Source organism: Pimephales promelas, chromosome 1 (genome assembly GCF_988280905.1).
Source record: "Pimephales promelas chromosome 1, fPimPro1.hap1.1, whole genome shotgun sequence".
Taxonomy (NCBI): domain Eukaryota; kingdom Metazoa; phylum Chordata; class Actinopteri; order Cypriniformes; family Leuciscidae; genus Pimephales; species Pimephales promelas.
The window spans coordinates 52,826,567-52,850,163 of record NC_142769.1 but is presented as its reverse complement, the minus strand read 5'-3'; the positions used below and the strand labels follow the sequence as shown (position 1 = coordinate 52,850,163).

The window sequence follows — 23,597 nt, the reverse complement described above, 5'->3', positions numbered from 1 at the left end:
TGACCAAATTTCATATTTTTGCTCTGAATAAAATTAAGCGTTTTTTTTTTTCAGAGCCATAAAAGCCTGATACATAAAATATGATACTCAACAAAAAACACATATGCAAACTTTTTTCTCTTATATTTTGTAAAGTTTTAAAAAATGCTTCATTACATTAAAGGAGTAGTTCACTTTAAAAAAAAAAAACTTTTGCCGATAATTTACTCGCCCCCATGCCATCCAAGATGTCCATGTCTTTCTTTCTTCAGTCGAAAAGAAATGAAGGTTTTTGATGAAAACATTCCAGGATTTTCTCCATATAATGGACTTCAATGGGGTCCAAACGGTTCAAGGTTCAAGTGAGAGTTTCAGTGCAAACTGTTCAAAGGGCTTTAAACGATTCCAGACGATGAATAAGGGTCTAATCAAGCGAATCGATCGCTCATTTAATAAATAAATAAGAAAGTTTAAGTTTTATAAGCTCAAATGCTCGCCTTGCTCTGTTCTGTGATGCGCGTTCGTGACTCTCCTGTTCGAACTTGTTCATCAAAATGAACGAATCTTTTTCCGATTTGTTCATTTCGTTTGTTGAATGAACCAAACGACTCAGAAAAAGATTCTCTCATTTTGATGAACAACTTCTTTAATATTATCGAACAATATTTAATATGTCAGGCTTTACAAGGTTAAAACCTGGTGTTAACAGGGCTTATTTCTATGATGTGTCTGTGTGTGTTTTTCAGGACTTGTACAGCAAGTCGTGCGAGTGTGTGTGTGTCATGTTCGCGTCCGTGCCGCAGTTCTACAAAGAGTTTTACAACGAGAGCAGCGTCAACAACAACGGGCTGGAGTGTCTTCGCTTCCTCAACGAGATCATCTCTGACTTTGACGAGGTGAATGCCTCTTCGTCTGTCGCTGGTTTAATCTTACGCACCCGTCTCATCATGTGTTCTCCTCTCACAGCTCCTTAACAAGCCAAAATTCAGCGCGGTAGAAAAGATCAAGACCATCGGGAGCACTTACATGGCGGCGGCCGGCCTGACCAATCCTGCCAAAACCGAGGAGCAACTAGTGAGTAGTGAGCGAATGATGTGTGTGTTTTACCCCCTTTCACGTGATCTATGGCATGCCCAGAATGTGTGTGTGAAATATCAGCTCTAACTCTTTTATTATAGCTTGTCAAATGGGTGTGAGCAAAAACTTTCCGTTTGTGTGTGTCCCTTTAAATGCAAATGCGTCTGTTCAGAAGAGGGCGGGGCCTTTACACGAGAGTGCGGGATAGATACACCCGATTATAGCACTTAGACACGGGAAAACTCAGATTTTCATGATGTGTCGTCTTTTTAAATCCACATGCATGAGTTTTCATCAGTGTTGTGCATCTACAGGCCTGCGACGCGTCGTACAATCACATCCGCAGCATGTTGGACTTCGCCATCGCTCTGATGGGGAAACTGGAAAACATCAACAGACACTCCTTCAACAGCTTCAAACTGAGGATCGGTAACACACACGCTGCATTTTTATGACTTATACACATTATTTCAAGCTTCTGAATGATCAGATTGTTGTGTTTTGTCCAGGGATAAACCACGGGCCTGTGATCGCGGGGGTCATCGGCGCTCATAAACCTCAGTATGACATCTGGGGAAACACGGTCAACGTGGCCAGCCGAATGGACAGCACCGGAGTCCTGGATAAAATACAGGTGATGCATCTTTACACCTGTCGAAACATCAAAACATCAATCTCTTACATTAACCCTACTGCATCAATTAAAAAAACTTGGGTTTTATTGAGCCCAAAAATGGGTTTCAATGGGGATATTTTTGTCCTGAAGGTCCCGAGAGGAACTATTTTAGCTCCACAATGCAAAATAGATTTTCTAAAGGAAATGGGGGTGAAATAGTAAAATTCCAATAAAAATACACACCTGGAGTTGGCACTGACGCAGGCAAATTATATAAAAAAAAACCTGAAAAAGACAAAATTGTCCATAATTAGGATGCACAGGGATTAAAATCATACATATTCGTCGATGGGTCTCTGAGGAAGTAAAATAATGCCACATGTTTTTGAAATAAAAAAGCTTGTTAAATTGGCTTTCATTTTTATGGGCTAAAATTCAAAATTCCAAAATATTCGCTTCCTCAATTATGGATCTGTACTCTACTACTATTCCTGCCATTCCCGGATGTGAAATGTTGAATTTTCTGTCGAACTTGTGGAAGCGAATTTGTAAAGTGAAATAAAATGGACCAAAAATTGCTAGTCGATTATATTATAGGTTGTGTTTTAAACATAATCAATGTTTTGGAAGTGAAATCTGAAAGGTGAAAATTTTTAATAATAAAAAATGTGTGTGAAATGTTTTTAGTTAGAAATATTCATAGCTTAAATCATGGTTAATGCATTGCATATTTTTTTTACAAGTAGTGCAATTCAACAAGCTTTTTTTGTTTTTAAAAAACATTTGGCATTATTTTACTTCCACAGATCTCTATAAGGTAAATAAATAAAAGCATATTTTGTTACCTGTTGGAACTTGGAAGGGTTCAGTTTGAGCAGATGCTTTCTCCCGCCATCGCTGGTCATCTGGTTTATATTCGCCATCTCAAACATATTCTCAAAACTATCGTTTTAACCGTCTTCAAAATCAATATTCTGATCCCTGACAACTTGCTCAGGTTTTGCTGAGGATATTCTTTTGCTTTATGCCTATAAATCTGAATAAAGCTGAAGTGCACTTATTGAGTCAATAGCGATTTAATTATAGTTGCGCAGAAAAAACAAACATTATTACATTCCTCGGGTCACTAGCGACCCGATACACTTTTACAAAAAAAATTATTTGGCAACAGGTATTCTTTTATAATATTTTTTTTTTATTTGTTTTTTGGGATGCACGATATATTGCCCACCATATCGTTATTGGCCCGATAAAAAAATTTGGCTGATGTATAATGTATTATTTCCTTCAGCTCAGATGCGCTCTGATGGGTCAACATGATGGGTTTGAATCGCTTGAAATATGATCAGAATCACTTAAAAACAGGAAAATACAGTAAAATAGTGCAAGTCTGTCATATCAGCTACATAAAATGATCATGAACATTATAATTGTGTGTTTGAGACGTGGATTTTAATGGTGAGACTTTTGTGTTTGTAATCAGGCTCTCAAAAATTATATAAAAATGTGGATTTAGGTATATCCGCCAATGTATCGGTTATCGGCTTTCAAATATAAAGAATTATCTGTTATCATATCGGCCTAAATTTTCATATCGGTGCATTCCTTATTTTTTCTTGCTTTTTTATGTACAACAAAAATAAAATAGAAAATGTGATAGCATTGTAATTCTCGAACCTACCTGACGCCATAAACACTCGTAATTACGAACTTCCCCAGAAGGACTTGAACTAAATTAATTGGTTAAATGAATAAGGAACTAAATCAGTGTGTTGTTTGTGGTCTTCAGGTGACGGAGGAAACCGCTCATGTGGCGCAAAATTTGGGCTTTGATGTCACTCTGAGAGGAGTGGTCAACGTCAAGGGCAAAGGTCAACTGACCACATACTTCATCGTCACGGAGCAAACGCTGAAGTCCTGACAACACGGACCACGTTCTCAGTGAACGCTTGAAACATCAATCTCACACGTCATAGCTAAGCGAGTGTTCCACTAAGGTCCTTTACGGCAGTTGTCAAAGGAGTGCCAGTGGGCCCTTAGAAAAGTTTACAGGAAAACAATGTCAAAAAAGTTTTTTTTTTTTTTTTTTAATTTAAAAAAATAAAAATAAGTGAAAAGTTGGATTAAAATAAATATACTGTGAATTTAACTAATTCAAGTAGCCTAAATGAAGGAAGATTCAAGTTAACTGTTTTTGTTGTTCTTTTTGGAGATGTTTTCTTTCTGATAATCTATTTTTTTTAAATAATGTAAAGTGTAAATTCTATAAATTTCCAAGGTGTTGAGTTTAGTTTTATATTGAGTATATGTATTTTCTTTCACTTATGCACTTATTTATTAATGTTTGTTATTATGTATTTAAAATTTTGTATGTTCAATTTATGTGAAAAGTGTATATAAACATTTTCATAAAAAACAGTTCTTTGTTGTGTTTAAACTTTAACGTTAACCATCCACGTGATTGTCACTGAGCTGACTAGAAAATGACTTTAAAGGTGATACTTACAAAATAAAAAAAATAAAATAAAATTTATTTTCTAATTGATAAGAGGAATTTTATGAAAGCCCATAAGGACCAAAAAACATGCTTTGGTAAATCTAAATTATGACATAAAATGTCAAAATTATGGGTTTTTTTTTTCAATTTTGACATAAAAAGTCAAAATTATAACATACTAAATCGAAATCATGACATAAAAAGCCGACATTATTACTATTTATGATAATTATTAACTTTTAATCTGATAAATTGTGACTTTGTAAGTCATTAGGATTTACAAAAGCAAGATTTTTCAAGATTTTTTTTTCTTATATGGCAGAAATGGCCTTTCATCATGGTATTTGCATTTCATAACTTAAATCATTATGATCTAAAAAATGATATCTCTGTTCTGCGTTCACTTCCAAAACGTTTGAATTGCCTGAGAATTGCTACTCGGTCATAAAACTTCTAAAAAAAAAAATCACCAGAAAAACTTTGGAGACTGAAATAATGAGCTGCGAGGAAATACACAGTCTATGTAAACCAAAAAGTTGAAAACTATGAAATTCTTCTGCTATCTCTTCCCATCACTTTAAGTTTGGTTAACATCTTTAATATATAATTTCACAAGCCTGAGATAATAGTGTATTTACCGGCGTCGAATTCTCGGAAGATGAAGAAAATATCCGTCAGATAAAGAAAAAGTAATTTCTTCACCATAATACAAACCGCCACCGTGGAATTTCCCTCAGAACGAAGCCCCGCCCATCGTTCGTTGCCCAATCGCTTCTTCAATCCGATTGGTCCACACAGCTGTCCATCATCTCGCTTCCTGCTTTGGTGAAAGTGAAGCATTATTGTTTTTTCGGAGCGATAAAGTGTAGCACTTTAAACAGAGGTGATGACTTTGTCGGTAAGTTAGCGTTTGTCGTCTGTTTCAGTATGTTTAAAATTAAAACGATGTTAACATATCGTCAGGTGTGTTTAAACAGGTTTAATAAGAGGAAATAATGTTTTGGTTCACTTTGCACGTAGTTTTGTCCTGTATTTAATGAAAAGCGATTCGATTCAAAGTTTGTTTTTATGGTCGATTGGCACTACTTTATTCAGTTTGGCAAATTAAACGTGTTCTGTGATGGAAACGATTTAAATGTTATTACTCGTGTTTCGTGCACGCGCAGGTTCGGGGGTGTTCACATCACAATGTCCGGCGACGCGCATCACAGTAGGAGGCCACGCCCCCCCAAAATGTACATGGTCGCGTCCGACTATCGAGTGCAGGACCAGCTGGAAGGAACCATTCGCCTGCAGCGGGGGCAGCTGTGTGTGGAGCAGGAGGGAGGAGGACACAGGGGTGGAAGAGGATACCTGTGGGTGAAGGTAAGAGCAATGTGTGTGGAGGCCTGATAAAATAAAAATAATTATTTGCGACTTTTATTTCACGAATTTGACTTTTTGTTCCCACAGCATTTGCGAGTTTGTATCTCACAATTGGGACTATTTTTCCTCAGTTGTAAACTTATTGTGAGTTTGCTTTCTAACAGAAACTTTGAGATTTTTTTTCTCATTTACATCTGTTTATATATATATATATATATATATATATATATATATATATATATATATATATATAAAGTTAATTGCATTTTATGTCACAATTATCCATTTTTTCCTTGGAATTCTGAGCTCACTTTAAAAAAAAAAGTTAATTACGACTTTTTTACCTCACGATTAAAAAAAAATCACAGAATTGCGATTTCTCGCAAATGCAAGTTATAAACTCAAGTTTATATTTCTGACTCTCAGATGCATGAGTGTACATTATCTGTTGTTGTTGTTGTTGTTGTTAATAAAATAGGTAATTGCAACTTTATCTTGCAATTCTGACTTTTTTCTTGGATTTTTTTGCATAAAAAAGTAAAAAAGGTAATTGTGACTATCTAAATTATTATATTTTTCTCTGAATTGAAAGTTAGCATCTTGCAATTCTGAATTTATTTCTTTAACTCTGAGAACATGTTTTGTATCAGCTCTGTTTTTTCTATTGAGTTTACATCTCGATATATTTTTTCCGTCACAAAAAAGATACTCAATTTAATTCAATTCAATTCACATTTATTTGCATAGTGTTTTTCACAACACACATCCTTACACAGCAGCTTTACAGGAAGTGCTCGAGTCCACATTACAGTGTACCGCGATCTCTTATCTTTTAAAAAAAAAGACTGAAATCAGAGAAAAACAGTCAACCTGTGAGGTAAAAGTTCGCCCACGCTTGACGTGTGTTCTCGAGTCAGGAGCAGTGTGTATCTGTCACGATCTGCTCAACTCATCTGGCGGTGTCACGTGTGTCTGACCTCAAAGTGTGTGTGTGTGTGGCAGGTGATTGACAGCGGGTGTATGGTGAAGGTGGAGCGTGAGGTGCTCAGTGAAGTGTCCCGTGAGCTCGCTGGTCTCCTGGAGCCGGTCCCGGAGCTGGATGTGCGAGTGAAGCTGCTGTCTCGGCCCCAGGCCCTGCACCGGTTCCTCTCGCTGCCGCTGGGGTCCGAGCTCAGGGTCTCCTGCAGCCACAGCCAATCAGAGCTCGCCGAGGCCCAGCTGCGGTACCGCGGGCCCCTGACCCGAGGAAGCTCCGCCGTGTACTTCGGGGTCGAGCTCAAGGCAAGTCCGAATGTCACAAGCCAACAATATACTGCGATAAATAAATGAATGATTGAATATACCGTATACACACACACAATGAAAAATGCTTTATAAAAGCTCTTATTAAATATGTTTTCCATATCTGTCCGCTGGTTGTGTGTTTCTCTCGGACGGGCTTTATAACAGCTCTTAAAGGGTTAGTTCACCCAAAAATGAAAATTCTGTCAGTATTTACTCACCCTCATGTTGTTCAACCCCGTAAGACCTTCGTTCATCTTCGCAACACAAATTAAGATATTTAAGATATTAAGATCGCTCCTGCATACTAGTCCATAGGCTTCTTGAGGGAATGACTCTTGCTGTCCTCGAAAAGTCATTAAAGACATCGTTAAAATAGTCCAAGTGACTACAGGGGCTCAATCGTAACTTTATCAAACGACGAGAACACTTTTTGTGCGCTAAAACAAACAAAAATAACGACTTTATTTCAACTATTCACTTCCTTCTCCATGAGCCTGTAGTCAGTTAACGTAGTGTGATTGCGTAAAGCTACGTCACACGAAGGCTCACTATTGGCCGACGCTGGTCATGTGTGTGTGATGCGTGTGACGTACAATAACAGAAGCTTACGTTATTAAACTAGTAACCTGACTCGCGCAGAGGGAGAAATAAACCAATAGTTGAAATAAAGTCGTTATTTTTGCACACAAAAAGTGTTCTCGTCGTTTGATAAAGTTAAGATTGAGCCCCTGTAGTCACTTGGACTATTTTAACGATGTCTTTAATGACTTTTCGAGTCATTCCCTCAAGAAGCCTATGGACTAGTATGCAGGAGCGATCTTAATATCTTAAATATCTTAATTTGTGTTGCGAAGATGAACGAAGGTCTTACAGGGTTGGAACAACATGAGGGTGAGTAAATACTGACAGAATTTGCATTTTTGGCTGAACTAACCCTTTAATAAACATGTCTCCGTGTGTGTGTCTCAGGGATGGGCCGCAGGTCGGGGGAAGTGTAACGGCATCTATAAAGGTCGTCAGCTGTTCGTGTGTCCCGACGGCTGTGGGCTGTTCCTGCCGGTCAGTGAGATCAGCCTCCCTCGATCCTCTCGGTCCTCCAGTGACCCGCTGAGCGTCCAGTCCCGATCCGCAGAGTGTGTGTCCCCGCTCGCCGTCGGCCAGAGAGTGTGTTTCCCGCAGGACGAGTGTGTGCAGCGCGGGACCGTGCAGTTCTGCGGACCCCTGTCCAGCCGGGCCTCCAGCACCCTTTATGTGGGAGTGTTACTGGTGAGCGTTCGTCAGGTGTAGAGTTCAGTGATAGAAAGTCAAGTCACCTTCATTTATAAAGCACTTTTAACAAGTTAGAATAGAAGTTCAGCTTGTTAACAGCAGGTGTTCATCACTAATGGCAAGCCATCTTCATTTATGCATCGCTTTTAACAATAGATCAGCTTTACATGATAATAGGAGATTACAGTAACAGATTGTTTTGCTTTTACAGCAGCTCTAGAATAAAGTTATTATCCAGATAAAGTTAGTTTTTGATTGATTCACTTCTGTTGCAAAGATCATTAGTTATTAGTAGGGCTGGGTAATAAATATCGATTTCTCGATATTAATCGATTCTCATTTTTTCTTAAATCTCAAGAATCGATTAGTCATCCTGTTTCATTTGAATGAATGGATCATTGTATCGCGGCTGCGCGCATCCAAAAAATCGCAATAATCCTTGTCCTTTGTTACTATTGATATGAAACAAAGTCTCAATTTTCAAATGACGTCCATTTTCTTTAGAAACTCAAAAACATAAATAGCGTTTTGTCGCTGTGGCGTGAGATCGCTCTGGAGAAGCAGCAGCGCTGATCTCTCTTCCGGCTTAAAGGCCATGGTGCAGGTTAAACACTACTGTCGATTAATGGGTACATAAAGCAGTTAAGATATGTATATGAAGTTAGAAATATCTCAAAAATGGTGTTAAAGTCCCGTTTTTGTAGTTTTTGTTTAGTGACGGTTATTTTTCACGCGACTCGGCGATGACGTCACATGAGGCAGACGCAGCTGCAGGCAGCGGCGCGCTTCAGAATCGGTTCACAGTAAAGTCTGATGGTTCAAAGCCGAGGAGATCGATGTTCTCGTCAGGGCTGTAAAAGAAATAGAAGTGACATTGGGGATGGGACAAACCCACCCATATTAGCTTCGGTTATGCATATCAATTTGGGCAAATGTGTATGCTTTATGCCTATTTTTCCTATCGTCATCATAACCACAACAATGATTTCCCTCGTGTTTAAATAGTTTTCCTTATAATAATGCATCATTTGTAAAAAGTAAAATGCATCTGTGTAAATGAGAGAATCCTCTACTATGTGTATGCGCGTTGTTCACTCTGTATCTGCAAGCATGCGGATAAAATAGCATCTGAAAGTACACGCAACGCGCCACTGACTTTAGACTTGGTTAGGGTGACCAACAGTCCTGTTTTACCAGGACATTTTCTGTTTTCACGTCCTGTCCTGGCTGTTTTTATTTTATTTTTTTAATTATGAATATGTCCTGGTTTTCAAAAAACTTCTGGGAAAGATCAGATGGGCAAACAAGCATGAGGAAGAAAAACAGGATAAGGAGGAAGAAAACTAGATACATTTTGTTAGTTCGTTTTTGTAAGTTTGTGAGAGCTATTTTTGTTACATTTGGAGGTATTTATTTTAGTTATTTCTTAATTATATATTTATGTTTCTAATACAGAAGAGACATTTCATTCATTCAAACCTAAAATAATTATATATTTATTTTTCTAATACAGAAGAGACATTTCATTCATTCAAACCTGTAATAAAACAGGCTCTGAGAAGCCTATCTGAATTTGTGTCTTGTAATATAACAATTTTCTGCCGGGCTAGGTAGAGGCTGACGGCCTCCTCAGGAACCTGTTTGAAGGATGGGGCGATGGGGCGATGGGGACAAACTGGCGCTAACCTCTCGAAGAGCCGCAGGTGAATTGGTGTAGCTTTCCCGAAGGGCCTTCATTAATGATGTTGCATAACCTGCAGACATAATAATAATACTGTATAAAGATCATTGCCACTAATGGAAAAACATGAAATTGTCCTGCATATGAATTATAGCAAACATAAACAGTAAACAGAATGTTATGAGATTGCCAGGGAGATTACCCATTGGACCCTAATATGCACTACTAAATGTTTTTTAAAAAAAATAAATAAAAAAATGCAGACCATATTTGATGATTTGAATGTTACTATTAAATGTTATACAATACTAGTGGTAATACACGTGGTAAAGTTAGTAACATAAACTCTGTGAGGTAGTGAATTACTGAGAGGTAACTTAGCTAAACTCTGAAGTGAAAAGTGGATAAACTGTTTCTGACCTAATTTCAGCAGGTAAACTGCATTTAGCCTCCACTACAGCCCTGACGACACGGTCAATGAAAAAGAGAACAGTAGCAGTCTAACGTTATAACAAACCGCAAACACACGATTGCGAAAGCCGCTTGATGATCATCACCACTGATCCAAACACTAGCCACGAAGCCTTCATGACAATATGGACATTTACTTCTGGTCAATTTTGTTTTGGCTCAAATTCGTGAATCACGAAAAATGCTCTTCTAATGTCATAGTGATCGTGCTTGTAGTGGAGGCTATTATGTCAAAGGGAACACGGTAGTTATACAAAATACACACAGAGCTAGCTAACATGCAGCTTGTAAACATTAACGTTAGCATGATGCTTACCGTGGCAATTTCTCGCTTGCGGCAGACGGTGTCTCTCGACCTCGGGACAGGGCAAGCAGAGAGGTTTGCGTTCACAGACGGCAGTGCGGTTGGAAGTAATTTAGCACTCCTCTCACTCTTTAATCCAAGTGAAGTAAGACCATCTTGGCATCCCCTGAGTGGTTATCCTCCTCTTTGAAATGCGCGCTGCATATTCTCGAGTAGGCGGCGACAGAGCTAACGTTAACTTAGCTGAAAAATCTGCTCGCCTAATCTTGACAAACTGCAACCAGCTTCGGAAGATCTATCTATCTATATTTACTTATAAATCTGTCACTGTCAGTGTCACTGCTTCACTAGCTAGCTAACTTAAACTCCTCGTATCACTCTCCCTCAAAATGGTAGGCGGGCCGCGGGGCTGTCTGTCGTCCAACAGTCAGCGAGTGCCTCATGTGACGTCATGGAATGCATTGTGGGAGAAATAAGAATCCTCGCTTAGCTTTAGCTAAAAGCTAACATTTCACCCACTTTTCCGTGTTATATTTTAATTTTTGAGTACCCTACAACATCAGATACAATGGATAACTGTTTAAATGTTTATTACCAACTAGAAAATTGCCAAAAAAGAAAAAAAAAAAACCTGCACCATGGCCTTTAATAATACCAGTCACAGCGCCAAATAAACATGAATGAGCATCTGAAAGTGTGTTAAAGATACAGTACAACTTATCCAAATCCGGATCATGTCACATTGATTCGCTCAATCAGCGTTTCAACCGTGGAAAGACGTCAGTTAAACAGCTTGTAATCAATGTATCGTCATATTTACCTCAGAAAACCCACATAAACTCGTTAGTCAGCTAGAAAAAATAACTCTAGAGAGGAGCATTTTGCTGAATATATACACCATATTACATATGCATTATAATCTTAATGTTCTTCAATATTTAATGCATATTTGAATAAATCTGGCAAGTTTTTATGACAGCCACCATTTAAATGTTTATATTTCATATAATCTTCTTATTATAAAAATAAATAAAAGTGTAATTTAAGTGTTTGTATAGCTACAAAACATTCATTATTACCTTCATATTAGGCTAATGAAGCCCAACTAGACTCCCATAGTTTACAGCATTACTTCAGAGATTTGATTCCCTTGAGAAAATTTGCCATTTATTGGAACTGATATCCAAAATAATCGATATTGAATTGAATCGGAATCGAATTGTGAAATTTGTGTCAATACCCAGCCCTAGTTATTAGCTTAGGGGCCGCTAACACGACACCGTTTTAACAAAAAACAGAAAACTTTTAACGCGTTCTGTCTCCTCATTTACATGATAACAGTGTTTGGCGGCTCGAGAACGCAAACTTTGAAATAGGTTCCAATGTGCAAGTTTTGAAAAATTTGTAAAAAACGTTATCATCGTGTAAACTTCAAAAACGTGAATCTGTGAAAACGGTGACATGCTTATGACACAGAGGTAAAGGGGAAAGGTAACTTTAATGTGTGTGTGTATGTGTGTTTAGGATCAAGCTGTGGGATCATGGGATGGATATTATAAAAACACCAAACTGTGCTCCATCCCGTCGCCTGAGTTTGGGGCTTTACTTCCCCTTTCCAAAGTTACTGCAGGTAACCATCAAAACCAGTGTCATAAACAATGAGACCATGATCAAATGAGACCAAATTGTCTTTTGTTCCACAGAAACTCGATCTGAACGGCCTCCTCTGACCGTAATCAATCCCAGACCGCTTCCCAAACTGCCTCTGTCGCCCCCCGGGAATAAACCCGCCGCCCAGATGACCACGCCCTCCTCTCCAGGGATCACGCCCACCTCCATTGTGGCCACGCCCACCTCTCAGATGCTCACGCCCACAGACAGACCCCTCATCCAGGCGGCCATGTTAGTGACGGCTAAAAAAGCCCTCCAGCCTCCGTCGTCCTCTGTGCCGAAAGCCGCTCTGAAACCTCCTCCGCTGGCCCCGCCCACCAAGCCTCAGGTCCCACCCACTAGGCCTCAGGCCCCGCCCACGTCCCCGCCCCTTGACCACTCGCGCTCGCCAAACGGATTCCACAACCTCCCCTCTCCACCAATCGCTGAGCAGAGGGCGGAGCATGCCACCTGGTTAGAGGTGGGATCAATGGTGGAAGTCAATGACCCGCCCCTTTTCGGAGTGATTCGCTGGATTGGACAGATCAGTGGCCTATCAGAGCCAGTCGCTGGAATCGAGCTGGTACTCTCACTTAGAATACTTAGGCTTTCACCTTTCCCTCGTGGGTCAAAAATGACCCGAAGCCTTAAAAGTAGACTTTTTTTTTATTTATTTTGATAATATTTTTTATTTATTTTTATTGATTGATGATCAATAAATATATAGTAATTTAAGCATATTCCTCACATTCTTTCAAGTTAATTTCAAAATAACTCTCAATTTTATGCATAATTCAGCTCTAAATATCTTACATTGACCTCTTAAGGGAAAAATAATAACAACACATGATATTTCATGACTCAGATGGAGCAAATGAGCTGTTCTGCTGGGTCCTAAAGTCTAATTTTCACAACATTTTCGGGTCAAAATGACCCGAGGGAAGGATGAGGGTGTGCTGATAAATCATTTATTGTTGATGATAAAGGTGGTTTATGTTGAAGGTGTTTTGCTTGTCAGGATCAGGAGCTGTCCGCCGCTACGGATGGCAGTTACCTCAGCGAACGCCACTTCCGCTGTCCCGCTAATAAAGGGCTGTTCGTCAAACTGAGGAACTGCAGACGCGACTCCAGGTTCCCGGAGCCCGAGCTGCCCATTAATCAGGTCGATCGCTGCAACTCCATCGGTGCGTTCGCTTTCATTTATATTTTTTATTTTTATTAAACCTTTATTTAACCAGGGAAATAATCACATTGAGATAAATGTCTCATTTACGAGTGAGCCCTGGCCAAAATAGCAGCACACAATATACATAAATACATAAAACAGAATACACAACACGCACATGTACAAAAAATAATACAAAATTAGATGTTAAGAGCAAGTGCAGACAGATTTGAATGATATATATATTTATATAGCGCTCGACTCAATAGATACGGTTTCAAAACAGATTCAAAATATAGATTTCATAGAATGCATAATATAATATAAAGCATTAGAATGCATAAAGGTGTCAGCAAAAAATCTCAGTTAGTGTTTTAATTAAATAAACATGCCTTAATATTTATGCATATCCTATGATAATGCATGCATTTGCAAAACATACTGTATAATAATGCATGTTATTACTAGAGCCAGACCGATAAAGGATTTTGAAGGCCGATACCGATACAAATATTTGTTGGTTTTAAAATCCGATATATCGGCCGATATTATTATTATTATTTCAGAAACGCACAACAAAACATTAACAGATTTCCCTAACATTAGTTATTTGTAGTTATTTATGAGTTTTGACTAAAATAATATGATAATGCATTTTAAAAAGAAACAGAGGAACATCAAAATATGTTGAAGTTCTGATAAATAAAATAATAATTAGTCCCTACATTGCCTTATAGTTATAAGCTACCTTATAATTACAATGTCAGCTTGCTATCCCTTTACCTGCACTTTTTGACAACACTCATGACATGGTTGAAGCGTGATTCGTCTGTTTTTATTTTATTTTTGAAATATTCATTTATCGGCCATTATAACTGCCGATACCGATATTTTAGAAAATGCCAATATATCGGTCTGCCTCTAATTATTACTGCAAAAATATTACAGCAATAATGTCTTAAATTTTGTAGTGTCCTTCTGGAAATTATGCCATAATATGATAATAATACAAAAAATCACAAAACATATATTAATATCAATATAATATTACATTTCTTCATTGAGCAGACGAATTTATCCAAAGCGACTTACTTAAAGTATTGCAGCAAAATTATTGTAAGGTCTTTATTTAACAATTAAATTAAATTAAGATTGTGCAGTAATATAGATGTGTTGCAGGAAGCGTGTGTGTACTGACGGTGAGTGTGTGTTCCAGCGTTTGCTAACTGGAGCAGTGAGCGTGTGGAGGACAACACTCCTCCTGTGTCGGGTCTGGACGCCCGGGTGACGTACGAGGGCTTCAAGAAGGGCATTCAGGGTCACCTGAACTCCTGCTACCTGGACGCGACTCTCTTCAGGTACACACACACACACACACACACACATATATTTATAGACATTAAAAATCAAAAATCAATCCATCCATCTTTCTTTCTAACTAATCTATCTTTCTTTCTTTCTAACAAATCCATCTTTCTTTTTTCTTTCTTTCTTTCTTTCTTTCTTTCTTTCTTTCTTTCTTTCTTTCTTTCTTTCTTTCTAACTAATCTATCCCTGTTTCTTTCTAACTAATCTATCCATGTTTCTTTCTAACTAATCTATCTTTTTTTCTAACTAATCCATCCATCTAACTAATCCATCCATCTTTCTTTCTAACTAATCTATCTATCTTTCTTTCTTTCTAACAAATCCACCTTTCTTTCTTTCTTTCTAACTAATCTATCCATGTTTCTTTCTAACTAATCCATCTTTCTTTCTAACTAATCTATCTTTCTTTCTTTCTAACAAATCCACCTTTCTTTCTTTCTTTCTTTCTTTCTTTCTTTCTTTCTTTCTTTCTTTCTTTCTAACTAATCTATCCCTGTTTCTTTCTAACTAATCTATCCATCTTTCTTTCTAACAAATCCACCTTTCTTTCTTTCTTTCTTTCTAACTAATCTATCCATCTTTCTTTCTAACTAATCTATCCATCTTTCTTTCTAACTAATCTATCCATCTTTCTTTCTAACTAATCTATCTTTCTTTCTAACAAATCCACCTTTCTTTCTTTCTTTCTTTCTTTCTTTCTTTCTTTCTTTCTTTCTTTCTAACTAATCTATCCATGTTTCTTTCTAACTAATCTATCCATGTTTCTTTCTAACTAATCTATCTTTTTTTCTAACTAATCCATCCATCTTTCTTTCTAACTAATATATCCATCTTTCTTTCTAACTAATCTATCCATCTTTCTTTCTAACTAATCTATCCATCTTTCTTTCTAACTAATCTATCCATCTTTCTTTCTAACTAATCCATCCATCTTTCTTTCTAACTAATCTATACATCTTTCTTTCTAACTAATCTATCCATCTTTCTTTCTAACTAATCTATCCATGTTTCTTTCTAACTAATCTATCTTTTTTTCTAACTAATCCATCCATCTTTCTTTCTAACTAATCCATCCATCTTTCTTTCTAACTAATCTATCTATCTTTCTTTCTTTCTAAAAAATCCACCTTTCTTTCTTTCTTTCTAACTAATCTAACCATGTTTCTTTCTAACTAATCCATCTTTCTTTCTAACTAATCTATCTTTCTTTCTTTCTAACAAATCCACCTTTCTTTCTTTCTTTCTTTCTTTCTTTCTTTCTTTCTTTCTTTCTTTCTTTCTTTCTTTCTTTCTAACTAATCTATCCCTGTTTCTTTCTAACTAATCTATCCATGTTTCTTTCTAACTAATCTATCCATCTTTCTTTCTAACAAATCCACCTTTCTTTCTTTCTTTCTAACTAATCTATCCATCTTTCTTTCTAACAAATCCACCTTTCTTTCTTTCGTTCTAACTAATATATCCATCTTTCTTTCTAACTAATCTATCCATCTTTCTTTCTAACAAATCCACCTTTCTTTCTTTCTAACTAATCTATCCATGTTTCTTTCTAACTAATCCATCCATCTTTCTTTCTAACTAATCTATCCATCTTTCTTTCTAACTAATCCATCCATCTTTCTTTCTAACTAATCTATCCATCTTTCTTTCTAACTAATCTATCCATCTTTCTTTCTAACTAATCTATCCATCTTTCTTTCTAACTAATCCATCCATCTTTCTAACTAATCTATCCATCTTTCTTTTTAACAAATCTATCCATCTTTCTTTTTAACAAATCTATCCATCTTTCTTTCTAACTAATCTATCCATCTTTCTTTCTAACTAATCTATCCATCTTTCTTTCTAACTAATCTATCCATCTTTCTTTCTAACTAATCCATCCATCTTTCTTTCTAACTAATCCATCCATCTTTCTTTCTAACTAATCTATCCATCTTTCTTTCTAACTAATCTATCCATCTTTCTTTCTAACTAATCCATCCATCTTTCTTTCTAACTAGTCTATCCATCTTTCTTTCTAACTAATCCATCCATCTTTCTTTCTAACTAATCTATCATCTTTCTTTCTAACTAATCCATCCATCTTTCTTTCTAACTAATCTATCCATGTTTCTTTCTAACTAATCTATCCATCTTTCTTTCTAACTAATCCATCCATCTTTCTTTCTAACTAATCCATCCATCTTTCTTTCTAACTAATCTATCCATCTTTCTTTCTAACTAATCTATCCATCTTTCTTTCTAACTAATCTATCCATCTTTCTTTCTAACCAATCCATCCATCTTTCTTTCTAACTAATCTATCTTTCTTTCTTTCTAACAAATCCATCGTTCTTTTGTTCGTTCTTTCTTTCTTTCGTTCTTTCTTTCTTTCTAACTAATCTATCCATCTTTCTTTCTAACTAATCCATCTTTCTTTCTTAATCTCTTAAATCTCTGATGTGTGTGTGTGTGTGTGTGTTTTGCAGTATGTTCTCGTGCTGCAGCTCGTTTGATTGGCTGTTGTTCTGGCCCACGGGTTCGGCCCACAGTAAGAGCGCTCAGGACCTGCTGCGCTGCGAGATCGTCAATCCTCTGCGCAGGTGAGAGTCACACACACACACACACACACACACACACACATTTTCGAACGGAACATCATATGATGATATAATTATATGTTTTCTGCAGGTTCGGCTACGTGTGTGCCAGTAAAACTATGGCTTTACGTAAACTACTGAAAGCAGAAACAGCTGATTCAGGATTTACCAACGAGGAAAAAGGTGAGAGTGAGCGTGTGTGTCATTTGTGAGAGTTAGTGTGTGTGTGAGAACACAATTTTCACTTTGAAATCGATGAATATTTGACTCGAAATCTGTTGAAATCATCCTGTAATCTTAGTGTGTGTGTGTGTGTGTGTTCAGATCCTGAGGAATTCCTCAACCAGCTTTTCCTGCTTCTCCGGGTTGAACCACTTCTGAAGATCAGGTGACCATTAGCATCCTCCGTCTGTCTCTCTATTTGAATAATTCAGATGCAGAATAAAGGGTCTGGTTGAGTGAGTTAGTAGTGTGTAGAAACTGGCGGGTATGGAAAGGGGCGGGGCATTTCCCAAACATGCTCGAAGCCCCCGATCAATCAGAGCACAGTGTGCTGTTCAGGAGGAGGGGCTTCATAGAGACAGGAAGTAAACAGAGCGTTACTGACAGACTGGGAAGAGAGGAGCCGCAACAATGGAGAATATGAGAATAATCAACCTGAAAACAGCATCGACTTTGTAAAAGACCTGCTTAAGAATGTAGATATTTGTGCAGGAAATAAGACAGAATTCTCTTTAAGTGAAAATGGGCCAAGTTGTTTTATAATAATTAAAAAAAAAATTACGTGTCTGAGTCTATGTTTAAAACAAGTACACATAACTACCAATAGGGTCAAAAAGGTAAACTTAATTCAAAGTGAAAATTTTTGCTCTCATTCTAATATATGAACTGTCTCAGAAAACAAAGACTTTAGTGTCATTGTACATTTCGAGTACATCTTGATTTTACAATATTTTTCAAAATATTAAATAAATTTTTTTTTATTTAAATAAAATTTCGTTCGTTTTTGACTGAGACACGCAGAGCACCGTATCTAGAAGATTCATCTGTGTGTGTGTGTGTGTGTGTGTGCAGGTCAGCGAGTCAGCAGCCGCAGGAGTGTTTCCTCTATCAGCTGTTTCCTCCGTCAGTCTCGGCGTCTCCTCCGTCTCCTATTCTCTCTCCCGTGTCTCCGCTCGCGTCTCCAGCGCTCCTGCGAGTGGCAAACGTTCAGGCCCTGCTGGAGTCCTCCTTTATACACTCTGGACTCAAGTTCACAGAGGTGAGACACACACACACACACACACGTCACTGTTATACTGAATCGCTGAATCCCTCTGGTGTTCCTCAGGCTCCGTCCTGTTTGCCGCTCCTCATGCCCAGATTCGGGAAAGAGTTCAAGATGTTTGACGCCATCTTGCCCTCGCTGACCCTCGACATCACGGACCTGCTGGACGAGGGTGATTGTTAATTATCTATTACGTCATCATCATTTTTATTTGTTATTATATACATATATTTAAGTTAATCAAATCTGGTCTATCGCCCGTCTGTCTGTCTGTCCACCTGTAGCTCTTCGGCAGTGCAGTATCTGTCAGCTGGTGGCACAGTGGGAGTGTCTGCAGTGTTACGAGGATGTCGACATCACACCCGGCCAGTTAAAGCAGTATTGCAGCACCTGCAACATACAGGTGAAAACACACACACACTGTAGATCTCCACCACAGGGAAAGAGGAGAACAGACACAAAATCCTGGACACTCCATCAGCATTGCCGTTGATGAAACCGGCTCAGTGTTTGACCATGAAGTGGAAGTCTTGAAGAGTAAGGAATCATCTGGTCACTCAAGCATTGCTGTCCTTTGCCCTTGAGGGACAGTCTGTCACCAGGGTGAAGGAACAACCTTGAAGATAGTACCTTAGATCATAACCAGGGCTTCTATCTTAACGGTTGCATCAGCAATCCCCTTCTTAAAAAGAGAGACCACCACCCCGGTCTGCCAGCCCAAAGGTACTGTACCCGACCGCCAAGAAAGCCCCACAACATCCAGAGACTTGAGGTACTCAGGGCGGATCTCATCCACCCCCGGTGCCCTGCTACCGAGGAGTTTCTTGACTACCTCGGTGACTTCAACTTGGGTGATGGATGAGTCCACCTCCGAGCCCTCAGCCTCTGCTTCCTCGGTTGGATTGAGAAGATCCTCAAAGTGTTCATTCCACCGTCCGACGCCATCCCCAGTTGAGGTCAACAGCCGCCCATCTCCACTGTAAACAGTGTTGGTAGGGCACTGCTTCCCCCTCCTGAAGCGCCAGATGGTTTTCCAGAAGCCTGCCGGTAGTCCTTCACCATGGCCTCACTGAACTTTTTGCCTTTACAATCACCCGGGGTACAGTCCGCTTGGACTGCCAGTACCTGTCAGCTGCCTCAGGAGTCCTGCAAGCCAGCCAGGCCCGATAGGACTCCTTCAGCTTGACTGCACCCCTTACTTCCGGTGTCCACCGCCGGAGTCAGGGACTGCCGCCGTGACAGGCACCCGGAGACCTTACGGCCACAGCTCCGAGTGGCCACGTCGACAATGGAGGATGACAAAAGGGCTCAATATCTCCTGACTCCTTTGAGATCCGGTCGAGGCTCCGCCGGAGGTGGGGTTGAAGATCTCTCTGATAGGGGACTTGGCCAAACCTTCCCAACAGTCCCTCACAGTATGTTTGGGTCTACCGAGTCTGTCCAGCCTAGGGTGTCCTGGTGCCACGTGCACTGATGGACACCGTTATGCTTGAATGCTTTTAAGGTGTTTGTTATGGACAAACTGTTACTATAACAGAACACCGCTCGGGTTCAGATCAGGGGGGCCGTTCCTCCCAATCACGGCCCTCCAGGTGTCACTGTCACTGCCCACGTGGGCATGTCCCCCAGTAGAACAATAGGGTCCCCAGTCAAAGTACTTTTCAGCACCCCTCCCAGAGACACCAAAGCCGCGTTTCCACCGCAGGAACTTTCCCCAGGAACTAGGAACTTTGAGGTGGTTCTCGCTGTGTTTACACCGCAGGAATCAGGGTCTAAATGAAGTCCCCCCCAGAAAGTCCCTGCTGGCGAGGTGGTACTTTTTCAGAGTTCAGGAACTTTCGGGGTGGGACTTGTGCACCGAACATGCTGATTGGTTCTCACCACGCTATTTTTTTCTGCCCGATGGCGCGCGATCGTCCCATCCATTTCCCGGTCAATAGGTCCGCTGATAAAAACGTCTACTTTTAATATCTAGCATTACAAGCTTTCTGAATACGCTTTGGGTGCTTGTCTCTTTTCTGCCGTTTTGTTAATTACCTCGTTAGTAAACCAATCGCACACAAAAGCAGCACAGCTTGAATCTCCACCATACAAAACTCAAAACAAACGTGCAGGCTAGGAAGAGCAGTCGCACGCAGTTCAACGTCACTACATAATCTTCCCGCCCCGGACCGGTACTTTAGCCCGCGGTGTAAACACAGTAAAGCAAGCGGTCTGGGGGGAAAAAAGTTCCTGGGAAAAAAGTTCGGTAGCGCTTCCTTTTACAGTAGAGTACTTGCAGTGTACTTACCTAGAAAGTACTGACTAATCCTTAAGTCCTTAAGTCCTTGGAACAGGGGTAGGTTTAGGGGTAGGTTCCGGGTTAGTACTAGTTATTACCCAGTAATTGTAGTTACTAAAATAAGTACATAGTATTTACATGGGTAAAAGGAAGCGTTACCAAAAGTTCCTGGGACAAATAGTTCCTGGTAATTGCGGTGGAAACGCGGCCCAAGAGAGCCGGGTACTCTGCACTGCTGTTCGTCCCGTAGGCCATAAGCAACCCCACCAGCCTCCCGCTTCTCACCATGGGCAACTCCAGAGTGGTAAAGAGTCCATCATTTCTCAAGGAGTGTGGTTCCAGAGCCCAAGATGCTCTAGGAATGTGGAACGTCACCTCGCTGGTGGGGAAGGAGCCCTGAAATTGTGCATGGAGGTGATCCCGACTATCTTTAGTCCTCACGCACATATAATGGATGGGCCTGGCTTTCATCCATTATGAAAGGTTTTTGAACCGCTCTAAGTTTGACCCGTCACCCAACACCTGTTGGCCTTGTGTTACGCCCTTAGTCGGGAGCAACAATGAAGGAGGGAGCAAACGATCACGGCGGTTACAATAATCTCTTTATTGAAACATTCTTCATAAGTCTGACTCGCAAGTTCTCTCAGTACGCCGCAACGCCGATCAACATCTCGGTCCTCCCTGAGGACGCCAAATTGACGGGCACACCTGTGCACCGGTGCACCCAATCCACCTGATTACCTCAGCTCCGCAGCGCACCTGTAGGAGGAGCAAACACACAAAGACACGGCAAGACAAGACAAAGTATACAGCCGTGACACCTTGGCAGACCCAACCAGGAGCATATAGCCCCGGACAACATAGCTCCTAGGATCATTCGGGTACTCAAACTCCTCCACCACGGGAGTGCAGTTCAAGGAGGGGTATTATGATTTAATAATATAAATGTGTCATTTAATCGACAAACGGCTTAAATGAACGACTACTAGTCCACTAGAATTTTTTTTTTATCGAGGGCAGCCCTAGAATCGCCACTCGGCTGCAAAGGGCAAACAACTCTTGGGCAATGGCAGCGGCAGTGAGTCGTGAAAGAGTAAAGGCCTCAGGATAGTGGGTGGCATAATCCACCAGGACCAGAATGTATTTGTGGCCCCGAGCAGACTTTGGCAGCGGCCCCACAATATCAAACCCAAATGCGTGAGAACAGCACCTCGCCAGGTGTTCCCCATGATTAGCATTGCCAGGGGTGACGAGTGGGGAGCCAGCACTGCCACACACTCCATTCACACTCCTCGTGTCTCCGTCTCACACAGGTTCACACACACAAGAAGCGTCAGATGCACCGGCCCGTTCAGATCCGGGTGCCACAGGGCTCCTGGGAGGGAGGTCCAGTTTACGGGACTCGGCAGGTCATGGACCTGTGCGCCGTCACATGCATCGAGACCAGCCACTACGTGAGCTTCGTCAAGCACGGCCCTGAGCCCACAGACTGGCTCTTCTTCGACAGCATGGCCGACAGAGAGGGTAACCCTGCATTACCTCAGTCATATTTTTGATATCAGTGAGTGCTTGTGTCCGTGTGTGTATATATTCATATAGATTGGATTTAATTATATTGTGTATAATGTGTGTGAGCAGGAGGAGAGAATGGCTTTAACGTACCGCAGGTGCGAGCGTGTCCGGAGGTGGGCCGGTACCTGAGTCTCTCCTCAGAAGAGTTCGCTCGCCTCGACTCCTCCTCGCTCCGGGATCCTGTGCGTCGTCTGCTGTGTGACGCCTACATGTGTCTCTACCACTGTCCCCAACTCAGCCTATACAAGTGAACCTTAACCTCTACCACTGTCCCCAACTCAGCCTATACAAGTGAACCTTAACCTCCACCACTGTCCCCAACTCAACTGAACCTTAACAGCGCAATTTATCTGTTTACAAATGTAAATGCTTTTTTTTATATGAAGGAACATGAACTGTATCCCATGTTGTTGTTTTATATTTTTCTGATGTAAAAATAATGGATATTATAATTAAACAATTTACAAATAATCAAAAATACATGTAAAATTTTGCCTGTTTGAATTTTTATTTATTTATTAATAGCATGCTGTTTTTAAGAAAACATTAAAAAGTAAATTTTTTGTTTAGTAAAATCATAAATACACAATGCAAAGTTAAAAATAATATCTAAATTTGTATTACATATATTCAGCGTTGGCATTTAAAAATAAACATTTACTTTAAAGAGAGAAATCATTATTATAAAGTTATGAGATGAATTTGCAGATGTATTAGGTGTCAATCACTAAATTGTGTATAATATATTGACTATAGATGATGGGCATCAAATTATAAACTAAAACTCTATGGTCATAACTAAACACATTAAAAGCTATCAGAAATATTTGTCTTATTAGACATCGTCTATTATCTATTAGTTCTTGTAAAATTCTTTTTTAATTATTTCTGGATTAGTAACACAAGTCATACATAATACAAAAACAATAAAATAAAATCGATATTGAATCAGTGTTCAAAAAAAAAAAACTGAGTCTCAAATTAAAAATATTAAAGTGATTAATTTGCATATTTATTGGGTGTTCGTTCAGTCCATCGATTATATATATATAAGTCAGTGGCGATTTTTATTTAGTTGTTTACTTTATATGTTCTTGCAAAACATACAGATTTAATGTTTATGATATACAACTTTGAAAATAATATGCAAAATGTATCATAGATTAATA

General features: G+C 39.4%; 2 protein-coding genes across 7 annotated transcripts in view; both read left to right on the top strand.

Moving 5' to 3' along the window:
* The window catches only part of LOC120473854 (adenylate cyclase type 4), a 28,859-nt gene extending 24,837 nt beyond the window's left edge, over positions 1–4,022 (top strand). For all 5 annotated transcript variants that reach the window (XM_089131790.1, XM_089131792.1, XM_089131793.1 and 2 more), the window contains exons 23-27: positions 726–875; positions 946–1,053; positions 1,371–1,485; positions 1,566–1,690; positions 3,462–4,022. In XM_089131790.1, the coding sequence (XP_088987916.1) occupies positions 726–875; positions 946–1,053; positions 1,371–1,485; positions 1,566–1,690; positions 3,462–3,593 (630 nt within the window). In that variant the 3' untranslated portion in view covers positions 3,594–4,022. The remainder of the gene's footprint in view (positions 1–725; positions 876–945; positions 1,054–1,370; positions 1,486–1,565; positions 1,691–3,461) is intronic.
* Positions 4,023–4,910: 888 nt separating this feature from the next.
* cyld3 (cylindromatosis (turban tumor syndrome) 3) lies at positions 4,911–22,853 on the top strand. 2 transcript variants are annotated; one of them, XM_089131787.1, is made up of 17 exons: positions 4,911–5,067; positions 5,336–5,534; positions 6,537–6,815; positions 7,788–8,084; positions 12,068–12,173; positions 12,247–12,776; positions 13,212–13,377; positions 14,575–14,716; positions 17,198–17,311; positions 17,400–17,491; positions 17,633–17,696; positions 18,383–18,569; positions 18,639–18,747; positions 18,860–18,978; positions 22,170–22,380; positions 22,495–22,687; positions 22,732–22,853. In XM_089131787.1, exons 2-16 carry the CDS (start codon positions 5,358–5,360, stop codon positions 22,677–22,679), a joined length of 2,778 nt encoding a protein of 925 aa, XP_088987913.1. In that variant the 5' UTR covers positions 4,911–5,067; positions 5,336–5,357; the 3' UTR covers positions 22,680–22,687; positions 22,732–22,853. The 2 variants fall into 2 exon arrangements, with proteins under 2 accessions (XP_088987913.1, XP_039519818.2); XM_039663884.2 differs by having other exon boundaries at positions 22,495–22,853.
* The last annotated feature ends 744 nt before the right edge of the window (positions 22,854–23,597 follow it).